Below are 26,700 nucleotides of genomic sequence, written 5' to 3' on the forward strand. Positions count from 1 at the left end.
TCAGTAAAGGCCTGATAATTCCATGGTTTCTGCAGAGGCTGGCAGTTTCACAACGCCACCATGGTGTCAGCCTCAGTGTCAGCCCTGGTGGCCCTGTCCCTTCCAAAGGCGAGCTGTGGGGGTGACGGCTGTGGCCTTTTGCAGTTGCCACTCCCTTCGGAGATTGATGAATTGATTGTGGTGCTGCTGCCAGTGTGTCTGTGCCCTGGGCGAAGGCGTCCCGGTTACGGGTGGGAATCCCAGCTATGGCATCCGCCCTGGGGCTACTATTGTAGCCGTCCTGCAGGGGGCCCTGGGGGCTGGTGGCCCCGGGAGCAGCTCTGACCCACATACTGCTGTCACACCCCTGGAGACACAGCGGCACTCTCCTCTACATGGATCTCTGATTGGCTCAGACAAAATGACTCTCTCTGGAGTGCAGCAGTTCCACTGGGAAACTACCTGACTGTGCCAAACTTCTCTTGATGGCAGCAGTTAGGAAAGGCCAAAAGAGAAAGACAACATAGATCCATGTCCTCCCACCTATTTGACCTGCTCTTTTCCTTCCCATGTCCACCAGTACATGTTCAGTAATTAAGCTTGTAATATGTGCTGTTAATTAATCTGGCTTTAGTCTTAGTTGGCAGCTGATAGAATAAAAAGTCAGAAACGTGAAGATCGTCCTCCTCCTGCACACAAAAATGTGTCTTATTGTTACTTCACTTGGGTGTTTGACCTTCAGTGTGCAAAATAATGACAAGTTTCTCTGTGGTCCACTTAAATCTCAGTCCAAGTACACGTATGTAAGAGCATGACTTTGGGACATCGCAGCCAGTTTGGAAGTCAATCATAGTCCAATTAGCACCTTAACCGAAAACTCAAAGCCTCCAGTGCACCTACGCTGAGAATGGACATCTTGTGTCCAGCAGTTCAAACATGTATATTTTTTTAGTATTAAAACATGTATGGGGAGGAATCTTTCAACAGTGTTTGATAAAAACTGGGGGAAAAGCTGAGATCTGAACAAACAGATAAATAAGTACAGTCTTAGGATGTCCAGGAAGATGAAAAATTATTAAGGCATTGAGGGTTTTTCTGGCTTGCTTGTTTTCTTTTTTTTATTGATTGATCAATGTAGTGCCAGGAATCACTGAATCATTCAACACTTTTGCACCAGGTGGTGTTGCCTTTATTTCCTCCTCTTGATGATATTCCTCTAAATCAAATACATCCATTTTCAGTATGTTCCATATTGAATAAACATTATTGGCTGGAATGTTCTGCAGTCTTGCTTTTCTACATTTCTCAAGTTGAAAGTCTGCCAATAGTCACTGAAGGAAGGATGTTTAACCACAACAGTACTGTGAGTGCACCAGTGTTACAGATCATAGGTGAGATACTTGAATGTTGGGACACTCCTACATAGAAACCTTTTATCAAAGAGAACTTAACCACTGGCAATATAAGGCCACGAAAACAAGTTTCACATCAAACCAAACATAATAGAGGGTCCATCTCACACACACACACACACACACACACACACACACACACAAAAGATGCTATCAGTTATACATATCCGCCAACACACTGATCCCAACATCTACAGGTATATCAATAACACTTTCAATTTGACTGTGAGTACCATGGTATACTTTTGTTGTTACATAAACATATATACAATTGCGCTGACATAGAAAAGCATGCTTTTGCATATTAGAAGGTTGTTCGGTAAACTTTACACTAAATCCATAACATTCATCAGTACAGCATTGTTCCAACCAGCAGCAGTATATTTTACTAACAAATATAGTCTGAGGAAACAGGCTATTATAATTCACTTTTATTACAGATCTTGTACAGTATTAACATGCCTTATGATGCAGTATTACTATCATCCTCTCTCCTTTTTTTTCAAATTATGTGATTTGTGTAAACACTCAAAAAAGACAACTGTCTGATCTAGTTAGCAACTCAAGGAAAGAACAAAAAAAACAACACTAAAATCAACACTTGCCTTTTGGTCCAAAATAAATAAATACTCCATTGAAAATACAAGAAAAAAAGCAGACATTTCATTTTGTACAACAGTAATGCTTAGAGAGTTATTTTGTGCAACATGGTACACAGAGATACGGTTAACACAAGAAACACATTTAATGTCACGCCAGTTAGGAATGGATAAATTAGGATGACAAGCAATGTGAGTTATTTTGACATATACAGTGCAGTTTCTTGCACAAACTGACTTAAAAAATAAATAAATAAACATTCAAAACCATCTAAGCTCTCTGATATTGCCAATCATATGCTCTGCTGCATCACTCTCCACGGGGCAAGCCAGTAGCAGCATTTCTTTCTAAGCCACAGAGCTGGTACAGTGTGCCTGTTCTGTCATCTGTATCAGTTCAGCTATCACACCTCGCTGATGCCAGACAAACTGTTTTAACCCCTACTGAGCCAGGCAAGTCAACTAAGAACAAATCTTTATTTACAGCGGCAGCCTGCATTAGTTCACAGCTCTTACAAGCCCACAAGCCAGTACTGGGATATCTCCATGCAGATTGAGAAGCGGTAATATACAGTGATACCGGGGCTTCTTTTTTCAACAGCTGCCTTAGCAGTGAATGCACATTGCAATAAAGGCAACGAAACCATGAGATGCACTTAAAATAAAACCGATAAACAAATGCTGACAAAAGCATGGATTGTTTAAGACTATGCAGTATGTCGACAGGTTTTTTGGTTAAATAAAATAAATAAAATCCAAATGAAAAAGAAACACATTTAAATAAAATGTAAAACCAATTCAGTTTTTAACTGAACTGAGAAATTGAATTCTGAAGCCCATTATTTTGCGGTGGTAGAACACTGGTATGAATAGAAAATGACAACTTTACATTTATCTGAGCCTGTACGAGTATACTGTTTTTAAACAATGTGACAGTATTTTGAGATAGTAATATTATGACGTTCTTAATAATTTACATTAGGTTTTAAGTATCTGAGGAAAGCTTGCTCTGCCATCCTTGCTTTTCTGAACAAATTAAACGGTGATGGAGTTCAAAGGTCCTGGATAGTATGGGGAAATACATATGCCTTTACAGTGACATTATGCTATTACTGTCCCAATATTTATGTATTCAGCTTGTAGGAATGTATGTACTTTTGGTAAATTTCTACACCATTGGTTTGTAAATATTTAAAAACGCTCACTGCAGATCCAAACAAATTACACAAAATAAAAAGATGAAATGAAAGTATTTTGGGGGGGAAAGCCATTGAGAGTCACCCCCTGGGAGCTTTTCAGCACTGCCTCTCCATGTAAATACAATGGATCCACTATAATAACTACCTGGAGCTGGCACCCAGGCTCTTCCCCACTTGTTACTGACCGTAACTTTCACTTTTTGTTCTTCAGCTGATTGGCCAGCCAGTCCAGGCCCTCATAGAGACCATCTCCACTGGTTGCACAGGTGGCCTGAATGTACCAGTTGCGGTGGCGTAGGGAGTGCAGGCCCAGCTTGTCTGTGATCTCTGCAGCGTTCATGGCATTGGGCAGGTCCTGAACAAAAACCGCAATGTGTGAATGTAGAGTCCTCACATGTTTAGGAAACTGGGGCAGACGGTAGGGAATGCAAAGAAGGAAGCCTATACCTGTTTATTGGCAAAGACAAGTAGAACAGCATCACGCAGCTCGTCCTCAGCCAGCATCCTCATCAGCTCCTCGCGAGCTTCATTGACCCGCTCACGGTCATTGCTGTCCACTACAAATATCAAACCTGCAGGGAGAGGAAAAGCTTGTGTCTTTTTAGGGGTTCAGAAAAAACAAAAGAAAACCAACCATGCCAGAATCAATTTCATCCCACTTTTTAACAGTATGCTTACATCATATTGTTAAAAAACCATATTGCTAAACCACATTTATTCACTGTCGAGGCTTTCAGCATGACTAATATGATAATAATTTGAAACAGTTGGGAGGCTGTATATGCAAATGACCTCATCTGAAGCATTAGTCAGATATGCCCTCAGGTGCTGGGGGCGAGCGTGTGCTGCAGGATCTACCACAGGACTGAGTGGCCTTGTTAACTCCAACATGGCTGACCAGTGTATCATCTAAGAGGCTGCGAGTCTGGCTCACCCTGGGTGTTCTGGAAGTAGTGCCTCCACAGGGGACGGATCTTGTCCTGGCCACCCACGTCCCACACAGTGAAGCTGATGTTCTTGTACTCCACTGTCTCTACATTAAATCCTGAATAAAAAGTAAATCAACACAAATTACACAAACTGGACGATTTTAGGACCAGATTTTTTTACCTAAAACCATCAGCAATGCATCCTTTCTTCACACACCGATTGTGGGGATGGTGGTAACAATCTCTCCCAGCTTCAGCTTGTAGAGGATGGTGGTTTTCCCAGCAGCATCCAGCCCCACCATGAGAATCCTCATCTCCTTCTTGCCTATCAGGCTCTTCAACAGGTTGCCAAAGATGTTTCCCATGATGACTGGCGGCTCTTTCCTCAACTGCAACAGAACTGTTACACGGGGTACTGAAGAGAATACTTTCTGTACACAGCAACAAAGCAACCACATATAGAAAGTCAAAACCACACACACACAAAAATCATGCGGTGAGACACGGTAGCTGTTCAAAAGCAACTCTTAACATTATCACCTCGTTAGGGCTTGAAGCCACCTCAGAGGAAAGCCAGTAAAGCATACTTCACACCTCAGCAGGCAGCTGACCTGACTTAAAGGCTGTTGCTTCACACTTTGAAGGCTTGCTGAGGGAACAGCAGCCATACAGGATCTCTGTTATATGTATGTGGATCAGAGCAAACGTGGTGCAGAGCAAACCACCTTCTATTTTGCTGTTTGCTTGCAATTGAATCGAAACACCCGTGTAATAATCAATTCACATCACACTAAATGACACATAACCACAGGCTGTGATAACGTGTGGGGCACGCAGCTTTCAGCATTAAGGCGTGAGGCTGTGAACTGTGCTTTCCTGCAGTCTTTCTTGGTGTGGCCCCTTTAAAGGCCAACTCTGCTGTCAACTTGTGCTAACATGTTCTACCTGGGGTGCGTTTGGTGATAACTGGGATATTCGGCAGTTACAGCGTCCCCCTTCTCTCTACTACTACTACTACTATTTTTATTATGCTTGACCATCTCAGTCACTGACTTGCTACGTTACGTATCAATTTAATTTCCGTAGTTATATCAAATGCACATGCTATAGCTGCTAGCATAGCCTCTTTTACAGCTGCAGTGGCCGCACATCTATGTACATCTGTTATAACGCGAGGGGATGACGGCTGATGCTGCAGTCCAAGCAGGCGATGAATTTGAATGAGCCAAATTGCGTATTTGTAGCGTGATACGCGAATTGTTCGAGCGTTGCTAGCCAGCAACAATATGTGCTAATTTCCTTCAGTATTTTAAAAAAAATTATCCGGGTCAATTTGTGTGCTGTAATCCCCTCGTACAGTCACGACAAGCGCACCAGTCGGCCTGATGTCGTCGACTATCGGCCGTTCATTTATCACGAAGCGTTACAAGACGTCAAAAACAGCGACAAATCTGCTACGGTAACCTTTATTACTTGTGTACATCTCTGAGAATTTTCACTATTTGCATCTCATTCACACTTACCCGTCAACGGCAGGCAGGCTACCAGCTGGAGTCAGGCAAAGGACTGGATGATAGTCTCGCGATAGCAACGGCTGTGGTAACGTGTGTTCTCGCGGTAGTTTGTTTCTCAAGAACACCTCTCACATTTGTCATCGATGACTTGTAAAAAGCCCGGAGCTCTGCTGGAGGGCAATTGTAATTTAATTGTCTTTTTAAAAACAAGGAAAGTAATCTTATCAAACAGCTGCATCGACCTGCTTGCTTTTGTTAGATCAAATACAGCGTCCAGGTTTAAAGACATGATTCAAACACAGCATCTTGTGTGACATAAAGCCTAGGCACTGAATGAGGTTAGATGTTATTGGTGTGCTACTGCAGCAGGATACCATCAGCTAAACCAATATGAAATGTGGCAGAGAGTCTGCAGTCAAGCATGCTTGAATAATTAAAACAGGAATCATCTTAATGAATAAATAAATGGCTGACTGTAACAGGATGCCAAGTGATACTCCCTGGCAGTAGCTCTCTGAGTGTCACAGATAATGAGGTGACAGGAGGTACAAAAAGAAGAAGAAGAAAAAGACCAAATCAGTATTATATTAGGTTACTAACACCGAGTGCTGATTTTGTTATGGCAGCCCATTATGTGTTTCAGAAGGTGATGCTGTACATTTATTTGGTTTTCCAGGATGACAATACATATTGGATCTAGGAGGTGTGGGTTTCACCATTAACCATAAAATAAAACAACCCCCGGTGTGATTACATGACATGCCCAAAACCAGCCCCATAGCCACAGGTGAATCCAACATTTGCCTCCCTCTTCCTCTCTGTTGTGTGTCAGTCAGTGGTCTGGTGATAGATGTGTTTATCAATCCAGTGGTGAAGGCAGAGGAATAAAAAGGGGAGCAGATGTTTGCAGCTGCAGACCAGATTATGGGGTGGAGTGGATGGTGGGGGAGCCTGCTGAGTTTGTGTGCGCTGGGAGTTTTCGAGAAGGTTACAGGGGGGTTACAGCGGGCTCGGGTGGCGGCAGGAGAGGTGGGGTGGGGAGTTATGACTTAAAGGAGCCTTTCCTCTGAAGTGTCTGCCAGCGTGCACCCCAGCAAACACAATCACAAGTCTCGTTGGTTCTGCTAGCTAAACTAATGAGGGCCTGCGCGTTGAGGGCAGGGGCTTTGATGTTCTGGGTAGCTGGCTCCTTGTGTTTTCTCTCCCGCTCTCCTTCTCTGCCTGTCCCACATCAAAAATGAAATGGGAGTTGAGAAGCAGATGTTTTGAGGCATGTATTTATACAGAGTACACTTTATTCACCCCCTTCTCCATACCCCGTTTGTCCTTTGCTTCTGCATCTCTGCTGTATGTCCAGCAAGGATCCATCTCTCTATCTTTATATCCAACTAAACACACCAAATCGCCTTACTTTATACATATAATCATCCTGTCAATCAAAGTGGGTAACTTTTATCTCTCTAACTTCCTCTCTCTGCCTCCCTCTCTTTAATTTCAGCCCAGTCTGGATGTCATTACTCAGGAGGGGGGAGAGGCAGTCAATGTGTTGCTGTGCATGTCTGCAGCAATGAGGGGGAGAATGTGAAAGAGAGAAAAAGAGCGCAGAGAGGCAGAGAAAGCAATCCCAGGCCGTCCACCAACCTCTGTCTCACATATGGCAGAAACAGTGACAGGAAATTCCCTTTTGCAGCAGCTCCAGGGTGAAATGATAAAGGAATGAAGAAATGCAAACCAGAAATCCATTCCTTTATCATTCTTTACCAGTTGCTGTCTCCCTCACTAAATGCCGAACAGACAGAACAGTCAATTCAGTCACTGGCTTTGCCATTCCTCAAGAGTCAAGGGATATTTACCGAAGCTCATACAAACAAGACTTAATTGGCATTAAATCCTATATGGCAGAGGAGATTTTCCCAGCAGGATGATTGTGGAGACAGTCTGGATCATCTAAGATATCAAGGAATGCTGCCATCATAAATTCAATCAGGTGTTGACGTTAACATTTTGCTAAATCTGCAGTGCAACTAGAATGAGAATGCAAATCACTTGTGTCATCACAAGTGATGTCTGACAGATGACATGTGTGCACCAGCATGCATGTTTTTGATTGTGCATCAGTGCCAGGATCTCTACATGTAAGTGTCTTTGCACATAAACACATGCATGTGTTTATGTGCCTGTGTTTATGTTTGTGTTGTCTGTTTCCCAGGTAACCGGGACTCTGCGTTCCACGTGGTTCAGCAAGTCCCTCCTTTGGCTATGAACTATGGACAGATGATCCCCTGACATGCTCACACAGCAAAGACTGGTACAATCTCTCCCCCACCACACACACACACACACACACACACACACACACACACACACACACACACACACACACACATACACACACTCTCTGTTCTCTTGATGCTTCTTTCCAGTAATAAAACTCATACTTGAAGGAAACAATATCCTGCAGCCATAAAAAGTCCTTCTCTCAGCATGAAGTGGCCATAAAAAAAGCCTCTCACCTCCCAAATCTGTAGTGCATAGAATTTGCCTCCCATTTACACAGCAACAGACACACACTCAAACATACGCGTACACCCTTCAGCATCGGTTCTAAAGCAGGACCATCTTTCACTTTGACATGTACTACATGTGGGAAGAATCTAAGGAGTGCTCAGACTGATGAAATGGACAAAGGGAAGCGCAGAATAAAAAGAGCTCAGTCATGATTTCATTGGAAAGTGACACACATCAAATCACAGTTATATCGAGAGGAAGCACATTTGGAAGCATATTTCTGTCATAATACTGAAGGATTTCATGAAAAAACACGACCACTAGCGACCACTTTCATGACGTAATTACTATTATAACAATGGTGTAAATAAATTAGACTGATTAGTTGTCTAGTGTAAGGATTTGTTTCCAAAGCGAATGTTCTATCAACTTTCCCATCTTGACTTCAAAGTATACAAGCTTTGATAGGTATATGTGCTTCCTGTCCTGTTGCTTCCAAGAGACAGCCTTCCATGAGATGCATCAGTCCTTCAAAAGAACATTGTCCTGTATCTTGGTGTCTTCTATTAGTAAAACCCTTGTCCAGAAAGGTTTTTTTAAAAGTTTTTTTTTTTTTTGCTCCATTTAAGTCAAAGGTGCAACATATACAAATGGAGGAAATATCTTGGAGATCCTTAGAAGAGTAAAATTTAGGTTTAAAATGCAATGAGACTTGGTTGTCAAAAAGCACTAGTTCGCTGGGCAGCACTAATGTGACATTAACAAATTTTAAAGACAGGTTCCATCATAATAATAACATTAATAATAACACATTTACAAATGTACATGTACACATTAAACTACACAGCTACTGTACAATGACATGAGTCAGCATGTAGACAGTGAAACTGAAATGCCTCTTTGCTCGTCTTTGCTTGGTGGGATAGAAAAGATGGGGTATGGGCCATTTTCATGGCTGAGAGGGCAGTGTCTAAACAGACCACGGCAAGACAAATGACATGAGTCACCTCTTCAATCTCTGACTTGGCATTTCGAGAATAACAGCGGCTACAAAGAGAAAATAGATCCCAGATGATGGACCAACAAAAGGAAAGAGGGGATAAACAGATTCTCTGGGAGCGTTACACAAGGAACAAAACAAACCAACGGGAGTGGGCGAAGGGGCAGGCTCGCCATCTTGAGTCCTGGACAGGAAAGGCAGCTGGTAGTTCATGAACTACAATCTACTTGCACACATTGACCCACTCTGTGAGCCGGCACTCCTCACACAGCACGTAGCAACACCAGTGGAATCTACAATTGCAGCGCTCGCTGCGTGTCTGTTTCAGGATGTTGTGGCCACGGCCGCAGCACAGTGAGCTGCAGCTGTCTGTGCTGTAGCTGGTCTTGTTGCAGATGCGTCCTTGTGTACCCGGAGATTCTATGGACGCATCACGCTCACAGAAATCAGGAGACTTCTCAAAGTAAACCAGCTCTCTTGACATGCTTCGACGGCGACCTCCATTGAGCCCCCCTGTGCTCCTGCTGGCGCCATTTCCTGTCCGTGGGTTGAAAACCCCATTGTTCTTGTTCTGGGAGTTCACAAAAATGGCTGACTGAAACTTTTCCTTGAGTAGAGAACCCACAGTGCGAAACTCTGGAGATACATGCCAGCAGGTCTTAAACTGACAGCTCCCTGATGTGCCGTGACATTTGCACTTCCTCTTCATGTTGTCCGTCACTATCTGTGTAAAGAAATGTAAATTATGTCAGGGTATGAAGATATATGCCACTCAGGAGTGAGACCACCCTCTGAAGAACATTAAGAATGCAATGGATAAGTATATTACTCACTTGTCTTCCCACTCGGTTGTTATGGATCCTCATCCGAGCGTGGATGTCTCTTGGAGATCCACGGGAGTCGAGCCAGTCCCTGGAAAAACGGTCCCCAAAACGGATGTCATGACTGCAGCCCCCCCACTCCCAGGTTTCTTGCATCGAGCTCAGCTCATCTGGTAAAGGCTTGAGCAGGGTGGAGGGGTGAGTCGAAAGCAGGTTAGCGGGCAGGTCACCATGGTGACCGTTTAGCTCTGAGGGTAATGACCGTGTCATGCCGAGGCCTACCCCGCCCTTCTGCAGGGTCTGCAGCTGCAGCTGTGTGAGTTTCAGCCGGATCTTGTCATCGTCCTGGCGACGCTTGGCCTCACAGCCACACCCCCGCAGCTTACCCATGCTGCAGGCTGAGGCCACAGAGTGAGCCACACCCGCTGCCAACAAGGCCAGGGAGAAGGCACTCTCTCGAAAGCCTACGAACAGGAGAAACACACACACGCACACACACACACAAGTTGAAAATGAAAAACGGGAGTAGCTCTAAAACAGTCCTGTGTCTGTGTGCAGATCAATCTCCACTTCCACTTTCCCATAAACCCCGGTCACATTTTGAACATCACTAGCTTGCTTCAGGCTCTCACCCCTGTTGAGGATGGTATTGTGGTGGGGAAGCTTGCCAAGACCCTCCAGTGAGGAGCAGTTCCAGCGCTGGTCCCGGAGCTGGTGCTGGCATTCATGGATGGCCACCTGGATGCCCTGCAAAGCGGAGGCCGTCACATCTGGGCTCCGTACACACATCCGTATCTGACGTTTACTGAGGCCTGCAAGCCTGAGGCACACTGAGTTAGGGGTTAGCACTGGATCTCCTGCCACCTTCAGGCTGAGGATATCATTACACAGCACCCTGCAGAGAGCGAGAGAGGGTGGGAGAGAAAGAGTTGGTGTGTGTTTCTCTCTCTCTCACTCTGTGTGTGGTGGGTTCATCAGAGCTGGTCAGGAGTTCATTAGTCGAATCCAGAAAAGTATGTGGCAATGAAATGGTGCTTTGGACAGTGAAGAAAATCAGAAAAATACAAAACTGGGAGAGATTTAGGAAATACTATAAATACTATAAAATATATCTCTACGGGATAAACTGAGGCCCCTAAGCGATAAAATGTGTTAATCAAACACACAGGTATTTACTACAGTGTTTCCACTGGTGTTGCTTAAAGTGGAAAAAAATATATAATTAAAAGCAAAACATCCAGCTAATAGGTTATAAAAGCAGAGAATAAAATATCAAATGCATCATGTGGGTTTAAAATGAATTCTTTATAGAATTGTTCAGATTTTTCAGAGGCTACAAAATTAGGAAACACTGATTCCACTGTTGCAATATTACACTAAATCAGCCTGTGAAATCAGAGGCAGATGTTTCACTTTTAAACTACGTAGGTTAAATATTTGTTTAAATCATGTAGTCACACACAGTAACTTCCCTCAACTCTTGCCGAATTCCATGTAGCCAGAACCCGCATGTAACATCAGCTCTTCTGGCGCTCTCAAGTGCACTCACGTTATTGCAGGTGACATAAGTGCTGCTGCAAAAATCAGGAATTGGTCCCAACGGAATTTGTTTGGTAGCTCCATTTTGTTAAGCGGCTTTCGCGACGTGACATTAAAACACTGGTGATAAAGTCCTGTGCTGCGTAAGAATATCAAAAAGAAGAGTGGAGTATTATCGATGCACCGCCAAACGACCGACGAGTGAAGACGGAGAACAGAAGAGCTCGGGGGCGAGCGTAAACGGGAGAGGGGGGGGGAGAAAGAGGGGAGGGGAGGAGATGCCTCTACAGGCGTCTGTTTGCAAAATATTGGCCAATATGAAAGTTGGATCACCAGTTGATTATTTGATTGTTTGAGAATGTTATCTTTCATCCAAGCGTAAAATAACGTCTCCAAACTTTTACGCACGAGCGCCATTTTCCAAGCCGTGCGCAAAACGGTTTCTTTTGGTAGATAATCTAAAAATGCTGGAATAAATAAACATATTTCATAGGATATAAAAATCTGAATATATTTAGTCTAGTTTTTATTTTTGAGTAGATTATGTAGTCTATAACATTTTAAAGGCAAAGAACAAAGAAACGCTCAGTAAATGAAATATGTAAAGTTAAAGAAGGTTTTGAGTTAAATGATGGATGGGGGGGAAGGGAAAGCTGCTGGTTCCACTGTACAACAGGGAGGCAGCAGCAGGCAGACGGCTCCACTAACAGTCCCTCCAACAATACTGTTTTTAGTCATGTGGCCCCCCTTCCTCCCACCTCCATCAGAGCGGCTGTTCTTCATTGTTGTGTTTGAAACAACTTCACTTTGTCGCTGCAAAGTCTTTATTTCAGAGTGTAAAACTGTATGCATAAATTACACAAGTGACATGTCTGAATTTTGTGATTATTTGTCAAATTACGGCATGATTCGACAAAAAATAATTACATACACTCATTAAAATCGGTATGTGGTATGTTGCAGGAAGCAAGGACATATCTTATACATATAAAAGGCTACCAAACAGCATCTCAATTAGCGCTTCAATTTAAATTTACATGCTCTATAATGCCTGGCCCTATGAAACCAGATGCACAGGCCTACTGCTGGCACTTGGTTAGGGTGATGTTTCAGATCGGCATCGAATCAGCGCATCGATCCGAATTAAGCACAACAAACACCGCTATGGATGAACAGGTCGCTGTTCTTTATCACACTGTGACATTTTTAATTGATCCACTATACACAAAAAAACTTTCGTTTTCTCGACCACGATTTAAACAATAATAGACTGCTGTTGGAACCGAGACGGTGCAGGTTGGCTACTTTCAAAAAATTAAGTTAAAACCCCCCTCGAACACGGTTCGCATAGTGACACCAATTCATCTAATCTCTTTCCATTCCCTAAGCCGCAGCAATGAAAAGTGCATTAGCATTCTGCCTTGGCGTGTATATCTAAGTGGCTTAAAAAGTGATTTGAAGTTGATTTGTATATAAAAGGCCCCCTTTATCCGGATTGAAGCTCTAATCTGCTCGGTGTCGCATGACTGCTCCAGGAAACCCGTTTGAGCACCTTCATATAAGGCTGGAGTATAAACGTAGGATGGCTGCCATTAAAGCCGTTTTTACAAAAGCCCACTTCCTTTTACTGTCATCTGAGGGAAAGAGTGAGAGACAGGGAGAGAGAGACGGAGATGAAGGGAGAGAGATTATTCAAGCTACAGCCGCTACAGTGACTAATGTGGAACATGCAAATTAGAAGATAAATGTCACATAATGAAACATTCACCCATGAACCAATATGGAGAAGTTTGGGGACATTGAAGCCTGCTCCCTAGTCTGGGGTTAGATGGAGATGCCGCAAAGTGGCTCAAGCTGTGATTACACTGGGCTACATGTGCGTCGAGGGAGGTCTGCAGGCCAGATGTTTGGACTGGTTTTTATTCTTACGTCCCCCTCTTTTCCTGGTTCATCATACATCAGACTTCAGATTGGAGACCGTATTTCACCTCTAACGCGTTCGCAAAAAATATTTAAGCAGTCCAGCAGGTAGAAGGATATGAATTATATGACAGCTAAGATCTTATTAATGCGTCTGTGCGCGCGTGCGTCGTGGGTTAAAAAGACTGGTGATATAATAGGCCTAGTTTTGTATAATGGGCCAAATTAGTAGGCTTATCTGAATATATCAAGACACTCTCATAAAAGACACTTTTCATGTATGTTAGTAATTGTTGATTAGTTGCAATAACGTAAAATAAGGGTGCACTTGTAAAGGGATTATAGTAAACAGTAAACGAGATGTACAGAAATGTCCTTAGTCACAGCACATTTCCAGAGCGCATTTGGAGAAAGGAGGAGGAGATGCGGTTAGGGAGTAGGCTAATCCAACCACCGGGTAAAAAGGGCAGTTTTAGATCGCTCATATTCCGCTGTAACTGTATTGCACCGTGACAGCAGCTTTGAGCAGCAGCGGAGCACCAAGCCGGGCGCACCCACAGCATCTGTACCAACACATCACTTCTCCTTTCTGCAAGACTGGATGTGGAAGCAAGCGCACGGCCAGTGGGAAAATACTCTCAGCCGCACAAATTTACACAGAATCGATTCTGTGATGACCGTGAGATTCCACAAGAAATATGCGCAACTCTGTGGATTGCCCTTTTTTTTCTCTTCCTTTCTCTTTTCTGCCCAGTTGTGTTTCCTTATTCATTGTGCGCCCTATGAAGAGCATTAACTATCCCTCCCTCCAATCCTATTGAAAAGGCTCCGAAAAAAACAGAGGGAGATGAGAGCAGCAAATCCCTTTTTTATTCCCCTCGTAGCGCTCAATAAGAGAAGAATGTGTTGCCTATCAGTCACCGAGGGGATCAAGTCTTCGGGACTGACCCACGCGTTCAATGCGCCTTGCAGAGCATCACTGAGAGAGACAGAGTGAAGAGCACTGCAGCAGCAGCAGCAGCAGCAGCAGCATCCTGCCTGGACACTTCACATCATTTAGCAACCTGTCTCCACTCGAGATCCATTTAAGTCAATTAGGGCTGCCTGCTTCTCTCACCTATCGAGTCCTCTCACCGGACTTCAGCGTTGTGAGTATACACATCTTGCAGCTTGGATATTTTGTTTTTGATCACTATTCAGTGCATCATAAAGATAAAATATATTCACATATAACCTCCTGTAAGTCACCACGATACCGAAAAACAAGTAATGTCAGACCTTTGTCTAGTCGTTTTCGCTTTTTTGGGGGGTGTTTGTTTATTTTAAGGCTGTTTTTTTTAAAACATGAACATATTTGTGCTGTAGTATTCAGATTTAGACGTGTTAAGGATATTGGGGTGTAGTCTATAACTTCGTATGAGCAAAAACATTTGAGAAGTGACATTGTTCCTTCCCATGTTTGACCTGAAGACACGATGAGGAGTCTGGCGCTGCTCTTGGGGGTGAAAGCCGCTTGCATCCTGCTGGTGTCTTCGCTCTCAGGCACAGGAGCCGTCAACAACAGCGGCCGGTGGTGGTGAGTTCAACAGCCGCTGATCCATTCATTTAGTCATCAACATCCTGCCGCTGAAAACTTCTATTAACGCGGGTTCGACCGTACGAGCCGTGTTTTATTGGGTTACCACATTTCATGCTGAATGCTCAAAATAATGTGTTAGTTTTGGCACCGTTCAAGACTTCTGTTCAGACTTCGTCCAAAAAAAAAATAAAAAAAAAAGAGCAACCGCATGATATTAAAGCTTGTGGTGTTTTTAGCTGTCATTTCCGAATTACTCCACATGAGGCCCTGTATATACTATATAACTTTTATTTTAAATTTATTGTCCTTTCAGGGAAATTAGCTAGAGCAGACTATTTAACATTAAACGAATTAGATTTGTAATAGTTTTACCTTTTATTTGCGGGAGATTTAATTTGCTCTTTCTCCCTCCCTCTGCTTCCCTGTCATTTGGACAGTGTGGTTTGAACACGAGACAACATTTCCCAGTCCAATGTGGGATAAATTAAATATGGATTTATTTCATAGCTGAAAGAAATCCCATCCGAGGTCTTATCCTGGGTCGTGTTGATCCAATACTGTACATTCCTCTGTCTATACGGCGACCTAAAAGTAAAACCGACAGTTTCACAATACTTTGTTATAGAAAACAAAAATAAAATGAGATCTGTGTAGTTTTGCGTCAGCAGTCACATTGTCTCTCTTGTTTAAAAATCTATAAACTGTGGGTTGGGTTTGTTGAGGTAATGATTTAACGAAAGATTTTGTCGTTTTTGCGGTGTCATTAGATGGACAGTATTTGCGCACAACGTCAGGCGTTTTTCAAATATTTAAAATCTCAGATGAAATCCAAGAAAACTTCTACGTGGGGGAAAAAAAAGACACCGCGGACTTTTGGAATGAAGACTAGATTATTATTAATGTTCCCAGGCCTCACCACACGACTGTCTGGGTCAGTCCTAACAGGCCAAGACTCGCCCGCTTTTCCGGATGATAATGCTTAACAGGAGACAAGCCATTACACTACACGTGAATGAAAAATGTTGACACGGAAATTGCCAGTATATAAAGTGGAAAATTATACAGCCTGTATACTGAAACACTCAAAGCAGAAATGTTCTAAAAGTCTGACCACCAAAAAGATGTTCAGTGATCCAAAATTTGCATCAAACTAAAGGACAGGTGCCATATTTAGACATAAATGTGGACAGATTACAAACCTCACATACAGAAACATTTCCTGATATTACAAAGGGACATTGTAAACTGAGTTGTTAATATTATAACAATTAATCAACGTGGTTATAAGTACTCTTTATATGCCAATCATGATATATAGTCACATTTTTTTTTTAGCAGAGAGCATTTCACATTTACAGCTGATATACCTATAGGTACAAAGCCCTACTGTATGGTGGCTCTGGACATTTTGACAGAATGGACATATTTAGCCACTCTAAGGTGTATGAGTGCAGTTCACTTCTCCTCAGCTTTTGGTTTATCACATGGGACAAGGACATGTGTTAAAAAGGTGCAACACAGATGCAAACCTTGAAGAGGAACTTCAAATCCACTCAGTTTTTGCATAACGATGAGAGTATGACTGATGCTGAATGTTCAAGTAAAAATATAGTTACATGTTATTTGCCAATCCAGAAACCTGCATTTTAACTCAGAGACTTACTGTCTCCTCATGGTCTTGGAACAGGGTCACTGTTGTACAAAATGAAAACTGTAATTTTAAAAGCACAAACACCCATGAGAAGCCAGGACACACCAGTTTAGGAGTTTAGAGGGTCATAGAAGGAGGTACATGTATAAACGTCCAGCTGCTTGACCCTGATTTCCCTTCTCATTGTGTTGTGCCAGGGGTATTGTCAATGTGGCCTCCTCGTCCAACCTCCTTACCAATTCCAAGAACGTGCAGTTGGTCCTGGATCCAAGCCTGGCCCTACTGAGTCGTCGCCAGCGCCGGCTGATTCGGCAGAATCCTGGCATCTTGCATGCCATCGCCGCTGGGCTGCACACTGCCATAAAGGAGTGCAAGTGGCAGTTCCGCAACCGCCGCTGGAACTGCCCGACCACCCACAGCCCAGCAGTTTTTGGCAAAATTGTCAATCGTGGTGAGTCTCTCTTGTCTTTCTAACCAAGCAATATTTGGACATTTTTGGGCAGGATGTAATCAAATATACTGTACACATTTAAAAGGCTTTGTCTCCAAATATTTTCCAATCTGGGGTAAAAAATTGGCCAAACAAACCCTAAAAGGCTGGATCAGGGTCTGATGGGAAGTTTTGGTGTTGTTTCTTCAGGTTGCCGTGAGACAGCATTTGTATTTGCCATTACCAGCGCAGGGGTGACCCATGCTGTGGCTCGCTCCTGCTCAGAAGGGGCCATTGAGTCGTGCACATGCGATTACCGGCGCAGAGGTCCTGGAGGGCCAGACTGGCACTGGGGGGGCTGCAGTGACAATGTGGACTTTGGCCGGATGTTCAGCCGTGAATTTGTGGACTCCAGTGAGAGGGGCAGAGATCTGCGATACCTCACCAACATACACAATAATGAGGCTGGCAGAATGGTAAGCATTTGATAATATTAAAACATGCCATGACTGTTGGTTTTTGTCAGAATTTCAACAATTTAATAAGCAGCCTGTTGTCTTCCTCCATGCAGACTGTGTCATCAGAGATGCGTCAGGAGTGTAAGTGCCATGGCATGTCAGGCTCCTGTACCGTGCGTACCTGTTGGATGCGCCTGCCCAGCTTCCGCACAGTGGGAGACTTCCTTAAGGACCGATTTGATGGTGCATCCAGAGTTGTTTATGCCAACAAGGGGAGCAACCGTGCATCTCACCGAGCCGACCCTCGACATTTGGAGCCTGAAAACCCAGCTCACAAACCCCCCTCTGCCATGGACCTGGTCTATTTTGAGAAGTCACCAAACTTCTGCTCATACAATGGCAAAACTGGCACTTTGGGAACTTCTGGGAGAACATGCAACAGCTCTTCTCCAGGCCTGGATGGATGTGAGCTGCTATGCTGTGGACGTGGGTTTAAGACCCGGACTGAGAGTGTGACTGAGCGGTGCCACTGCACCTTCCACTGGTGCTGTCATGTCAGTTGCTTGAACTGCACCAGTACACGAACGTTACACCAGTGTCTATGATCACAGGTGGACCACGAGTGAATATTTAGGCTCTTAAGAAAGGCAAAGAACTTCCTTATCAAAACAGGTAGTTGGCTGTGAAAGCCACTAGCACACAGATGATTTGAGAAGTAGAAGCTAGAAAGGCTTCAAGGCGGGTAAACTGATACAGGGAACTCTCTGGAACAAAAAAAAAAGAGTTTTTGAAGGAGAGAGACGGAGTAAAGCACAAACATATGAACAGGGTATACAGGGAGTATATGTGCTTGCTCCTTGCCTTTGTTGCTTTGCAGTATTAATTACAAGGGTATTTAAACACTACAACCTTCCATGTACAATGGAAATCATCCACATTCCTCAAGTGTTTATGCTGTGGATAAATAGAATTAGAAGTAAAGGGACAAAATGATGTGGTGGAGGATCTTTTGTTGTAACCAGGTACTAAAGCAGAAACTGGACACAGTGCTTCACAGGTATTTCTGCGGTCAGAGAGCCACAAACATGTGCTCTCATAAACTGGTGAAGACCTCTACTACAAGAGGAAAGTTATTTAAAAAAACATCAGTGTTTTGTTTTCTTTTGCTCAAGTTGGGCTTCACTCACATGGAACTGTGTGAAATTTATCTCCAGGGATGGGCTGTCTATTCTCAACTTGTGTACTTAGACCCTGGTTGCAGCCCACCACTTATAATTTCCTCACCACATTTGCCCCTTTATTTAGATTTCTCTAGAGCTGAATACACCTCCACCCTGATTTGCCACTCTGACTTACCACGGGATGGTCCTACATTACCGGTATCAGTGCTCGCCAAGGAAAATACGAACTGACTGAACAAATCTTACTGAGGCAATGTAATTTGAATGTATTATCTATACACTGAATATCATGGCATGACTAGATGAAGTATGGCTAATCTGAGAAGTTGGTATTAAAAAAAAAAATGAAATGTGACTGTAAAATCACACCATGGTCTCAAAATGAAAACTATTGCCATACTGAGATGTTGAAGTACATACACTAAACTAAAAATGCATGAGTGTAGCAAGTTTAAAGTCAAAGACAAATGGTGTATTCCTTCAGGCTAGGCTGCGAAGAGCAGCTACGTCTCAGATAAACATTTTATGTTTAAGAACAGAGCCTCTGCTGAAGAAATCATATTATGTATCAGCTAAGAGAACCAAAATGATGTAAATATTAAAATATATGAATATATTTATAATGACGTCATTTGTAAGTTTGCTGACTGATTCATGCACCTGTTGGTGGCTGGAGAATATACTATCACTAGTGTCAAGTCAGGAGACGTTGATCTTATACCTTTGTCTATTTTGGTGTAGCTGACATGAACCGACTCTTACTAAAAACAGAACATGATCACTTCTTTGCTTGTTTCCTGTAAAAAAAAAAAAAATACTTGTGTTCATGCACTGAATATTTGCCTTTTTTATTAGTGTAAATACAAAATATTTATTTCTGAGGATTTTTATACTGCTATAGAGAGAGATGTCAGAGATTTTTTTTTTAGATTTTGATCAAAAGATTTAGGTTCCAGGTGATTTTGTATTGTATGATAGAACAATAAAGTCTATATTTTCAATTAAGTTGCACTCCTGAATGTGTCAAAAACTGTTAATATGCCTGTTGTAGTTTCTGTGTTTGAGATAGTTTTGACAACCAACCAAGTGAACATATAAGCCTGTCCCTGGGTGTCCTTTGCTTAATCCTATTATCACCACCAAAGCAGCCTCTTTCTCCAGCTCACTAAACATCCCCTGCATCTGTGCTCCCAACCACAGATACAACCCCTGCTTATCCATCCACATACCTTATTATGTACAGTAAAGTTTTTTTCTGTTTTTGAATGCTTTGCTTCATTTGCTTAATGTCAGAGAGAAATAAAGAAATAGTATGGAAAATAATGAAAACCTGGAGTCTCCAACGGCCCCTGGCAACTTGACAAACCACGGGAGTTTGGAAAGCTTTCCTCTTTCTCCCACCACAGCACAGGAGCAGCCAGGGTCATCCACACAGAACACAGTGGAGGCAAAGTAAGGCCACCAACATACACCCAAACATCCAAAGATCCCAACAACAGAACAACAAAGTTGTAACTGTAAGGGTAAACCAGGCGAAAACGGACCAAGGGCCGGGATGAGAAACTTTCTGAATTACATTTTCGTTGTCATTCATGTTACAGAGTAAAAGTGGCGGATTACAAGGTGCTGCTTTGCTTGTGGCAAGAACAGAGAGCAAGAGGCTAAGTAGCAAATCAATAAACTGAGAAGAGATCAGTTAGCATTTCAAAGAATGTAGAAAATCTCTAAAACCTGTAAACCTATAGGGGGGTTAAGAGGATAGGAAGAGTCACGTGACGGTGGATAGCTTGCCACAACAGAACTTAAAATTTATGGATCCCATATCTGAGTACTCCAAACATGAATATTTTGTCTTGTATTACAGGATGACAGCTGAAAGTATGATCTGGCTTTAAGTAGGTGACAAATAGAGAAAAAGTCAGGAGGAAGGAAAAAAGCACAAATGTGAAAATGATCCAAACCTGGCATGAGACAGAACTGATGGGCGATCTTGGATACATCGAAACAAACAAAGGCAGACAGATTTAAGAAAAGAAGAGGGAAGGCAGAGTTCAAATCCCAGGCGTGAGAGTGAGAGAGATGGTAGAGAGTGAGTGAAGGGGGTGCTGCCTGTGGGAGTGCTGAGGAGTCAGTGATAATTAGCTCAATTAGTGACAAAGGCAGTGTAATAAATACCGACTTAGTGTCTGGGTCCCTGCTGGCCTCTCCCTGCACAGCCTGCGATGTGGCCCTGGCCTGACGGACAATTCATTAAACTGACAAAATACCCCACCGTCCAGGCGTGACGCAGCGAGTTAGCCCCCTACAGGCCCAGCTCATTGTTCTAATTGTCTGGGCTGGAGTCACTTTGTGGCCGCCTCCTCCTTCACCCACCCCGCCTTCACGCTCTGCCTTCAGAAAACCCATGGAGTTAATGCCCCTACCTTACTCTGTAAGTAGGTGATCGGCAGGTTGGAGAAAAAAAAAGCAGTGAGAGTTCCTCGGGGTGGGGCGGCTGATGGGGGAGGTAGTGGGATTAGCGAATGGAGGTTGCCTGGGAGTGCTGGGAGCAGCACCGATCGGAATGTAGGAGAGATGAGTCCAGAAGCTCGGATGCAGGACAAAGCGAGAGTTAATAAGGAAAGATTGAAGGGGCTGGCGACAATGGGCCGCCACCCGAGTCGAGATGAAATTGCTTCCGAGGATTATTGGAAGAGGGTGTGAGTGTTGTAGGCTTTTTGTGTGAGTGTGTGTTTGGTTGGGCATTTGTGTGTGCAAGGGCAGGGGGAGTGCTGGATTGATGGCTGCCCCTCTGGTTGGGGAGCAGGGGACCAGGGGAGGCTAACCGGCTGTTCCCACAGTCTGTTCTGCTGCAGCCACCTTTGACACACGGGGCTGCCAGGCGGCGAGCAGGCAGCCATGGTGAGAAGGGCACAAACAAAAACAACAGCCCCACTACACAAAAGTCACTGTCTCAGGAAGGCCGGTGGAGAAGGGAGAAGGAAGGAGAGCAGGAAAGCGTTACACTGAGGATTAAAAAAACACGAGTACACAGAACTGTACAGTTACTTTGGATCTTGTCAACTAGTGTACTGCCAACATCTATTGTCACTTTCTAAGCTCAAGTCTAGAACTACTTTTGTTCCAAGGCCTCCTAATTGTTTCATAGTCAAATTCCTTTTTTTCCCAATTTTATCAGCAAAAAACTTATCGAATCACTTTCTGGCATCTTCATATGACGTCAGCTTCAGGAACAACATAACATAATTTGAAGGGATTATGATAAAGAATTTAGAATCTGGTTTGCAATCACTGCACTGAATGACAGGCTGCTCGCAGGGGTTTGTGACGGACAGTGTGGCATGACTTGGACCTGATGTGCGGTACTGATATGATTTCCGTGTCTACCCCCTCATTGTAATCCTAGCATTCGACTGTGGGTCAAGTCCTAATTAATTGGGGGCAATATTACAACAGGGACACCATTACAATGCTTGTGTAATAATCAGGAGCAGTTGCTTGGTGCCTTTAAGTGACCACAGGGCTGTTATGCGATAAGATACCCATTTATAAGCTAATCGCAATTGTTCTCATTATAATATATATATAATATATATACTCATTATAATCAAATAAAAATCACATACAGTAACAGAAAATTCATGTGGATTAATAAAAATCACTTCAGTGAGTCAATTTTACCACTTTATAAAACAAATATATTCACATTTCGAGGAATGAACAATGAAAAGAGTGTAAGTGTGCAAATGTGTACCTATGTGTTTGACTTTTGTACATACTCAAGCCAGTGTGCATGTGTGTGCATGTGTGTGTGTGTGTGTGTGTGTGTGTGTGCGTGTGTGTGCGGGTGTGTGGATGGCAGCTGGGAAGCAGACACGGTCCAGGAGAATTGTCCCCTAGCAACTGACCTTTTTGGCAGATGGCAGTTCCAGAGTAACAGCCACCCAGCATCACAATGGCCGTGGCCTCCTAACATCTCCATCACTTCATCATCTACCAACCTGACACAACCTGACACACAGGAGAGAGAGAATATTGCATTCATACCAGCGAACGGGTGCATGCATATACGCTCAAGTTAAGTCCAAAGCAAACAAACACAAACATCGGTCTGGGTCTACGCTCGACTGTTCCCATGTTCCTGGGGTATGCAGCAGGGCAACTGAAAGGGATGAGAGAAGGAGAGATTTACGAGAGACACAACTGACGCTCACTGCTGTCTGCAAACCTCCAGACACTCTCAAACCGCTGTTTTCCGTTGTTGGGTTTTCTGCACATAGTGAATCAGGGTGGGAATGTGGACAGACCACTCGACCATGGTGAGCAATCAGTACGATGTCTGTGGTCAGGCTCTGTGCCCCTGTGGAGCGAGATGGAGAGCGAGCTGCAGTTAAGGTGGGAGGGATATAACTTTGCGGTATTTGTGCGTGCATGCGTGTGTGATATGCCAGCACTCTTCTCATATGTATGAAGATGTCATGAACTGTAGCCTCGGGCATGTGAACATACACAAGTGGACTGAATCTGCATGAGGTGATGATATTTTCTGAGTTATCAACACCCCCACCCCTCTGGATGTACACAGCATGACCTCTTGAATGCCTTGGCGCCATGACCCTTTTCTCTTTTGGCCCATTTTTTGTTGATATTAAACACTTTTTTTCCGCCTCAACACTGCTGAGATAAACACCTCATCACCATTATACATCACCTCTAACTAAATACCTCAAAGTGCTCTTCAGTCCATTGCAAATACTGAATGGTCAGCTTTAAGTAGCATTTAACAAACAAATTGGAATGCACAGGCAGTAGTTTGGTAAAAACAATTATCCAACAAGAAAAGGTTTAGACTCCCCAGTCACACATCTGTGAATGGTTAACCTGGCAAGACCAGACAAAAGACAACAAACAGATAAAGTGACATGTCAAAATCAGTTCCACTGGGATTAAGCGTTTTAGGTGGAAAATTGTGCGTCAGAGTGTGACTTCCAACCACTGTATATTCTAGAGGAGATCATATGCTAGCAAACGCTGTTAGTCCTCCTGTAAACAAAGCTGTAATGACAGGGAAAGACTTTGGGCATGGACAACCAACAGTAGAATGTGTTTACAGACATCTGACAACCTATGGGTACAGAACAGCAACGTTTCAGCTCTGAGGTCCGCATGAAATATGAGTACAAACTGTGGTGGAATCTATGTGACACAACATGAGCCCGTGCATCATTTCACCTGTCAGCAGGGATGAAGCCTGCATTTATTCACATCAAACAGAGTAGTCGGTGATAAATTGCAGCAATATGTGTCTGGCTATACTGAACGATAACACGTCTCCTCATCCAAATGTGTCTAACGTCATCCAAATGTGTCTAACGTTGGATTTAAATGTATCACAGTACTACGGACTGTTTTACTTACCTAGATATGAGCTCATCTATGCTACACAGTGAAATATGACTAAGCATGGAAAATCAAAATTACTGTAAATGAATTTCACAGATAAAGATGATTCTGAGCATTGTATTATCAGTTGGCCCACCTCGACATCATCTGGACCACAATGTGTCATCTTTGAGTCAATAAACAACACTGAGAAATGTCTGAAGGCATGGAGCCATTATCTCCAATCCAGTAATAGTCTTGGAGACAAAAAGAGAAGTGCTTAGTTTTTGGTTTTAATTACTAGCTGTGTTTTACAGCGACAGTGGGCGAGGGCTCAGTACTGACACAGCAGTAGAGGAATGTTTATTTGCTGCAGTTTAGGAGCTGAGTGGCTTGCAGGAACTATGACACATTCCTGTGTCACTGGCTCTCCTGCTCGCAGACACACTATCGCATTCACACACAGGCGCCCCATGTGTTGGCTCACAGCTGCACAGATGTACACGACTATTCCCTCCTAACACATCCTGCACACATCCGCAAAAGGTGGCACCTCTGGAATCTGTAAGCATTCCCAAACCATATGCTCATTCAAGGCGACTTAGTGTGACACGACTTACTAGGCCTAATACTTCCCCTGTATGTCAGTGTGTGTGTGTGTGTGTGTGTGTGTGTGAGCGTATGTGTGGCAGTTCTACAACAGTGACTTGAAGACAAATTATTCACGCCTTACTTCAGCATGATGGTGATCCCTGCCCACGAAGTTTGCAACGTGCATGTGCGTGTGTGCTAATATGTGTGTGCTCAAATGCATGTCTGTGTGGTTGGCTGCACACACCTCTCCATCTTTCCTTTTGCAGTCCTATCCATTATCCCCAGCATCTGGCAGCCAAAGACTGTAAAGAAGACATTTCTCTTGGCAACTGTTTTTAAAGGCAGTGACACAGGGGACAGCCAACCACAGGAGCCACACATCTTCCAATCTACATGCATACTGAAAACTGCTTGCATAACAGAACCGCCCCAATTTCTCTCTCTCTCTCAAAACACACACAAGTTCCTTTTCCATGTCCCACTCACACTCTCACACACACACACACACACACAATACTGCTCCCACCCGCCCTTGTCTCTCTGCAATATACTCACCCAAGCTTTGAGGACTAATCGCTTCCAGAGCCAGAGCTGTCCTACAAACTGTGCCAGCAGCCTTTCAGTACATTTTGCACCCTAAAAAGTTCCTTCTGGCCTCTAAATGAATATTGTGTGTTAGACATGAACTGGGTGAGCTTCACTACTGGAGCTGTAAGTGCTGTCATTTTATGTACAAATGTGTTTAATTTACAAACATTAAATGTTGTTAGTTGTTGACACAGGCAATGTCCAAAGTGCAAAGTTAAATCATGAAAATTGCTCTATAAATGTCATCAGTTGAGATGACAAATGCTAAAAGGGCACTGAACCCTCAACACTGCTTTGCAAAGGAATCTGTTAAAAGCTTAATTGCACCTGAATGTGCACTTTGTTGACACTGAAAAATAAACACATTCTTTGTATAACTGAAATGGCACAGAAAGTGCGTTAATTAATATCATATGCATGTTATACTTCGCTGAACGGCAAGCATGTCGGGAGACATTTTTTTTCTTAGCTGCAAGTCATGAAGTTGTGCATCTGAATCATCTAAAAGATAAATGGGTGTGTTAGCTTGATAAAATAATTGTTATAATTTTGACAGGCTACCAGCTACACATTTCAGAAATGCTCTGTGGTGGAAACAAGTTTGTTTCAGTGCAGCTTGATTGTGTGTGTGTGGTTTTGTACGCACATTACGCACATTATTCCAGGTATACTTGTGTGCAAGTGCTCACCTGTGTTTCCGCTGCAAGTGAGATTGTTTTATGGGGTCCTCTGTCTTCTTCATAAAGGAGTTCTGTCCACTGTGATCATTCCTTCTTTGTCTTTATCTTCAAGTTTGCACAATGTCGAGGATTCTCCCTGACGCCCTAAAAAAGGAATTACAAGGAGAGGATACAGGTAATCCCTTGGAGAAAAATTCAACCTGTGCTTTTGACCTATTCTGTTTATGAGTTAGTTTGAAGGAAGAGGTGGAATATGACATGCTAACAGCCGGGGGCAGCCGTGGCCTAGAGGTTGGAGAAGCAGCTTGTGATCGGAAGGTCGCTGGTTCAAGTGATAATGTTCCCACCCCCCATTAGCTGGCTGATGTGCCCTTGAGCAAGGCACTTAACCCCCAATATGCTCCCCGGGTGCTTGATGCAGCCCACTGCTCCTGTGTGTTTCACTGCATGTTGCATGTGTGTGTGTTTCAATCAGTGATGTGTTAAATGCAGAGAAATAATTTCCCAGCTTGGGATTAATAAAGTAACTTAAAAAAAATCAAAAACTAATGAGCCAATATAACCTTTGCTCACACCCAAGGGAGCTGCAGTCAAGCATTTCAAAATGAATACATTTCAGTTTCCCAAATTAATCTGCATTCACTGTAAGCTAAACACATACGTTGCCTTGTGTGACAGCCATTGTGTGTTTTTACTAGCATGATACACAGAAGCTGAGTAGTGTCTTAAGATACACA

General features: G+C 43.4%; 3 protein-coding genes across 11 annotated transcripts; 1 reads left to right on the top strand and 2 right to left on the bottom strand.

Moving 5' to 3' along the window:
* Window positions 1-1,807: 1,807 nt before the first annotated feature.
* arf3a (ADP-ribosylation factor 3a) lies at window positions 1,808-5,727 on the bottom strand. Of its 4 annotated transcripts, none has more exons than XM_046397623.1 (5): window positions 5,642-5,727; window positions 4,336-4,507; window positions 4,124-4,234; window positions 3,637-3,761; window positions 1,808-3,544 (listed from the first exon to the last, which is right to left on the bottom strand). In XM_046397623.1, the coding sequence occupies exons 2-5, from the start codon at window positions 4,481-4,483 to the stop codon at window positions 3,383-3,385; spliced, it is 546 nt and encodes a 181-aa protein (XP_046253579.1). In that variant the 5' UTR covers window positions 4,484-4,507; window positions 5,642-5,727; the 3' UTR covers window positions 1,808-3,382. The 4 variants fall into 4 exon arrangements, with proteins under 4 accessions (XP_046253579.1, XP_046253576.1, XP_046253577.1 ...); XM_046397620.1 differs by having other exon boundaries at window positions 4,336-4,518; XM_046397621.1 differs by having other exon boundaries at window positions 4,336-4,549; window positions 5,642-5,702.
* Window positions 5,728-8,018: 2,291 nt separating this feature from the next.
* On the bottom strand, window positions 8,019-26,082 carry wnt10b (wingless-type MMTV integration site family, member 10b). 6 transcript variants are annotated; one of them, XM_046397640.1, is made up of 7 exons: window positions 25,973-26,082; window positions 25,251-25,352; window positions 24,940-24,997; window positions 22,628-22,730; window positions 10,594-10,856; window positions 9,974-10,425; window positions 8,020-9,864 (listed from the first exon to the last, which is right to left on the bottom strand). In XM_046397640.1, the coding sequence occupies exons 4-7, from the start codon at window positions 22,699-22,701 to the stop codon at window positions 9,364-9,366; spliced, it is 1,290 nt and encodes a 429-aa protein (XP_046253596.1). In that variant the 5' UTR covers window positions 22,702-22,730; window positions 24,940-24,997; window positions 25,251-25,352; window positions 25,973-26,082; the 3' UTR covers window positions 8,020-9,363. The 6 variants fall into 6 exon arrangements, with proteins under 6 accessions (XP_046253599.1, XP_046253595.1, XP_046253596.1 ...); XM_046397638.1 differs by lacking the exon at window positions 25,251-25,352; XM_046397642.1 differs by lacking the exons at window positions 24,940-24,997; window positions 25,251-25,352.
* wnt1 (wingless-type MMTV integration site family, member 1) lies at window positions 12,975-20,008 on the top strand. The gene is made up of 5 exons (XM_046397645.1): window positions 12,975-14,568; window positions 14,891-14,996; window positions 16,848-17,101; window positions 17,291-17,556; window positions 17,652-20,008. Exons 2-5 carry the CDS (start codon window positions 14,896-14,898, stop codon window positions 18,141-18,143), a joined length of 1,113 nt encoding a protein of 370 aa, XP_046253601.1. The 5' UTR covers window positions 12,975-14,568; window positions 14,891-14,895; the 3' UTR covers window positions 18,144-20,008.
* Window positions 26,083-26,700: the final 618 nt, after the last annotated feature.

Source organism: Scatophagus argus, chromosome 8, assembly GCF_020382885.2.
Source record: "Scatophagus argus isolate fScaArg1 chromosome 8, fScaArg1.pri, whole genome shotgun sequence".
NCBI classification, from domain to species: Eukaryota; Metazoa; Chordata; class Actinopteri; family Scatophagidae; genus Scatophagus; species Scatophagus argus.

What these genes read in the sequence shown, in the direction of transcription:
- arf3a (XM_046397619.1), bottom strand. Translation starts at nt 4,576, where the DNA reads ATGTGGTTGCTTTGTTGCTGTGTACAGAAAGTATTCTCTTCAGTACCC. An exon ending in TACCACCATCCCCACAATCG is followed by an intron (nt 4,235 to 4,335) that starts GTGTGTGAAGAA and finishes CTTTTTATTCAG; the next exon opens with GATTTAATGTAGAGACAGTG. An exon ending in TTGTCTTTGCCAATAAACAG is followed by an intron (nt 3,545 to 3,636) that starts GTATAGGCTTCC and finishes GTTTTTGTTCAG; the next exon opens with GACCTGCCCAATGCCATGAA.
- wnt10b (XM_046397639.1), bottom strand. Translation starts at nt 11,584, where the DNA reads ATGGAGCTACCAAACAAATTCCGTTGGGACCAATTCCTGATTTTTGCA. An exon ending in CTTATGTCACCTGCAATAAC is followed by an intron (nt 10,857 to 11,510) that starts GTGAGTGCACTT and finishes CGCTCTCTGCAG; the next exon opens with GGTGCTGTGTAATGATATCC. An exon ending in CAATACCATCCTCAACAGGG is followed by an intron (nt 10,426 to 10,593) that starts GTGAGAGCCTGA and finishes TCCTGTTCGTAG; the next exon opens with GCTTTCGAGAGAGTGCCTTC.
- wnt1 (XM_046397645.1), top strand. Translation starts at nt 14,896, where the DNA reads ATGAGGAGTCTGGCGCTGCTCTTGGGGGTGAAAGCCGCTTGCATCCTG. An exon ending in AACAACAGCGGCCGGTGGTG is followed by an intron (nt 14,997 to 16,847) that starts GTGAGTTCAACA and finishes GTGTTGTGCCAG; the next exon opens with GGGTATTGTCAATGTGGCCT. An exon ending in ATAATGAGGCTGGCAGAATG is followed by an intron (nt 17,557 to 17,651) that starts GTAAGCATTTGA and finishes TCCTCCATGCAG; the next exon opens with ACTGTGTCATCAGAGATGCG.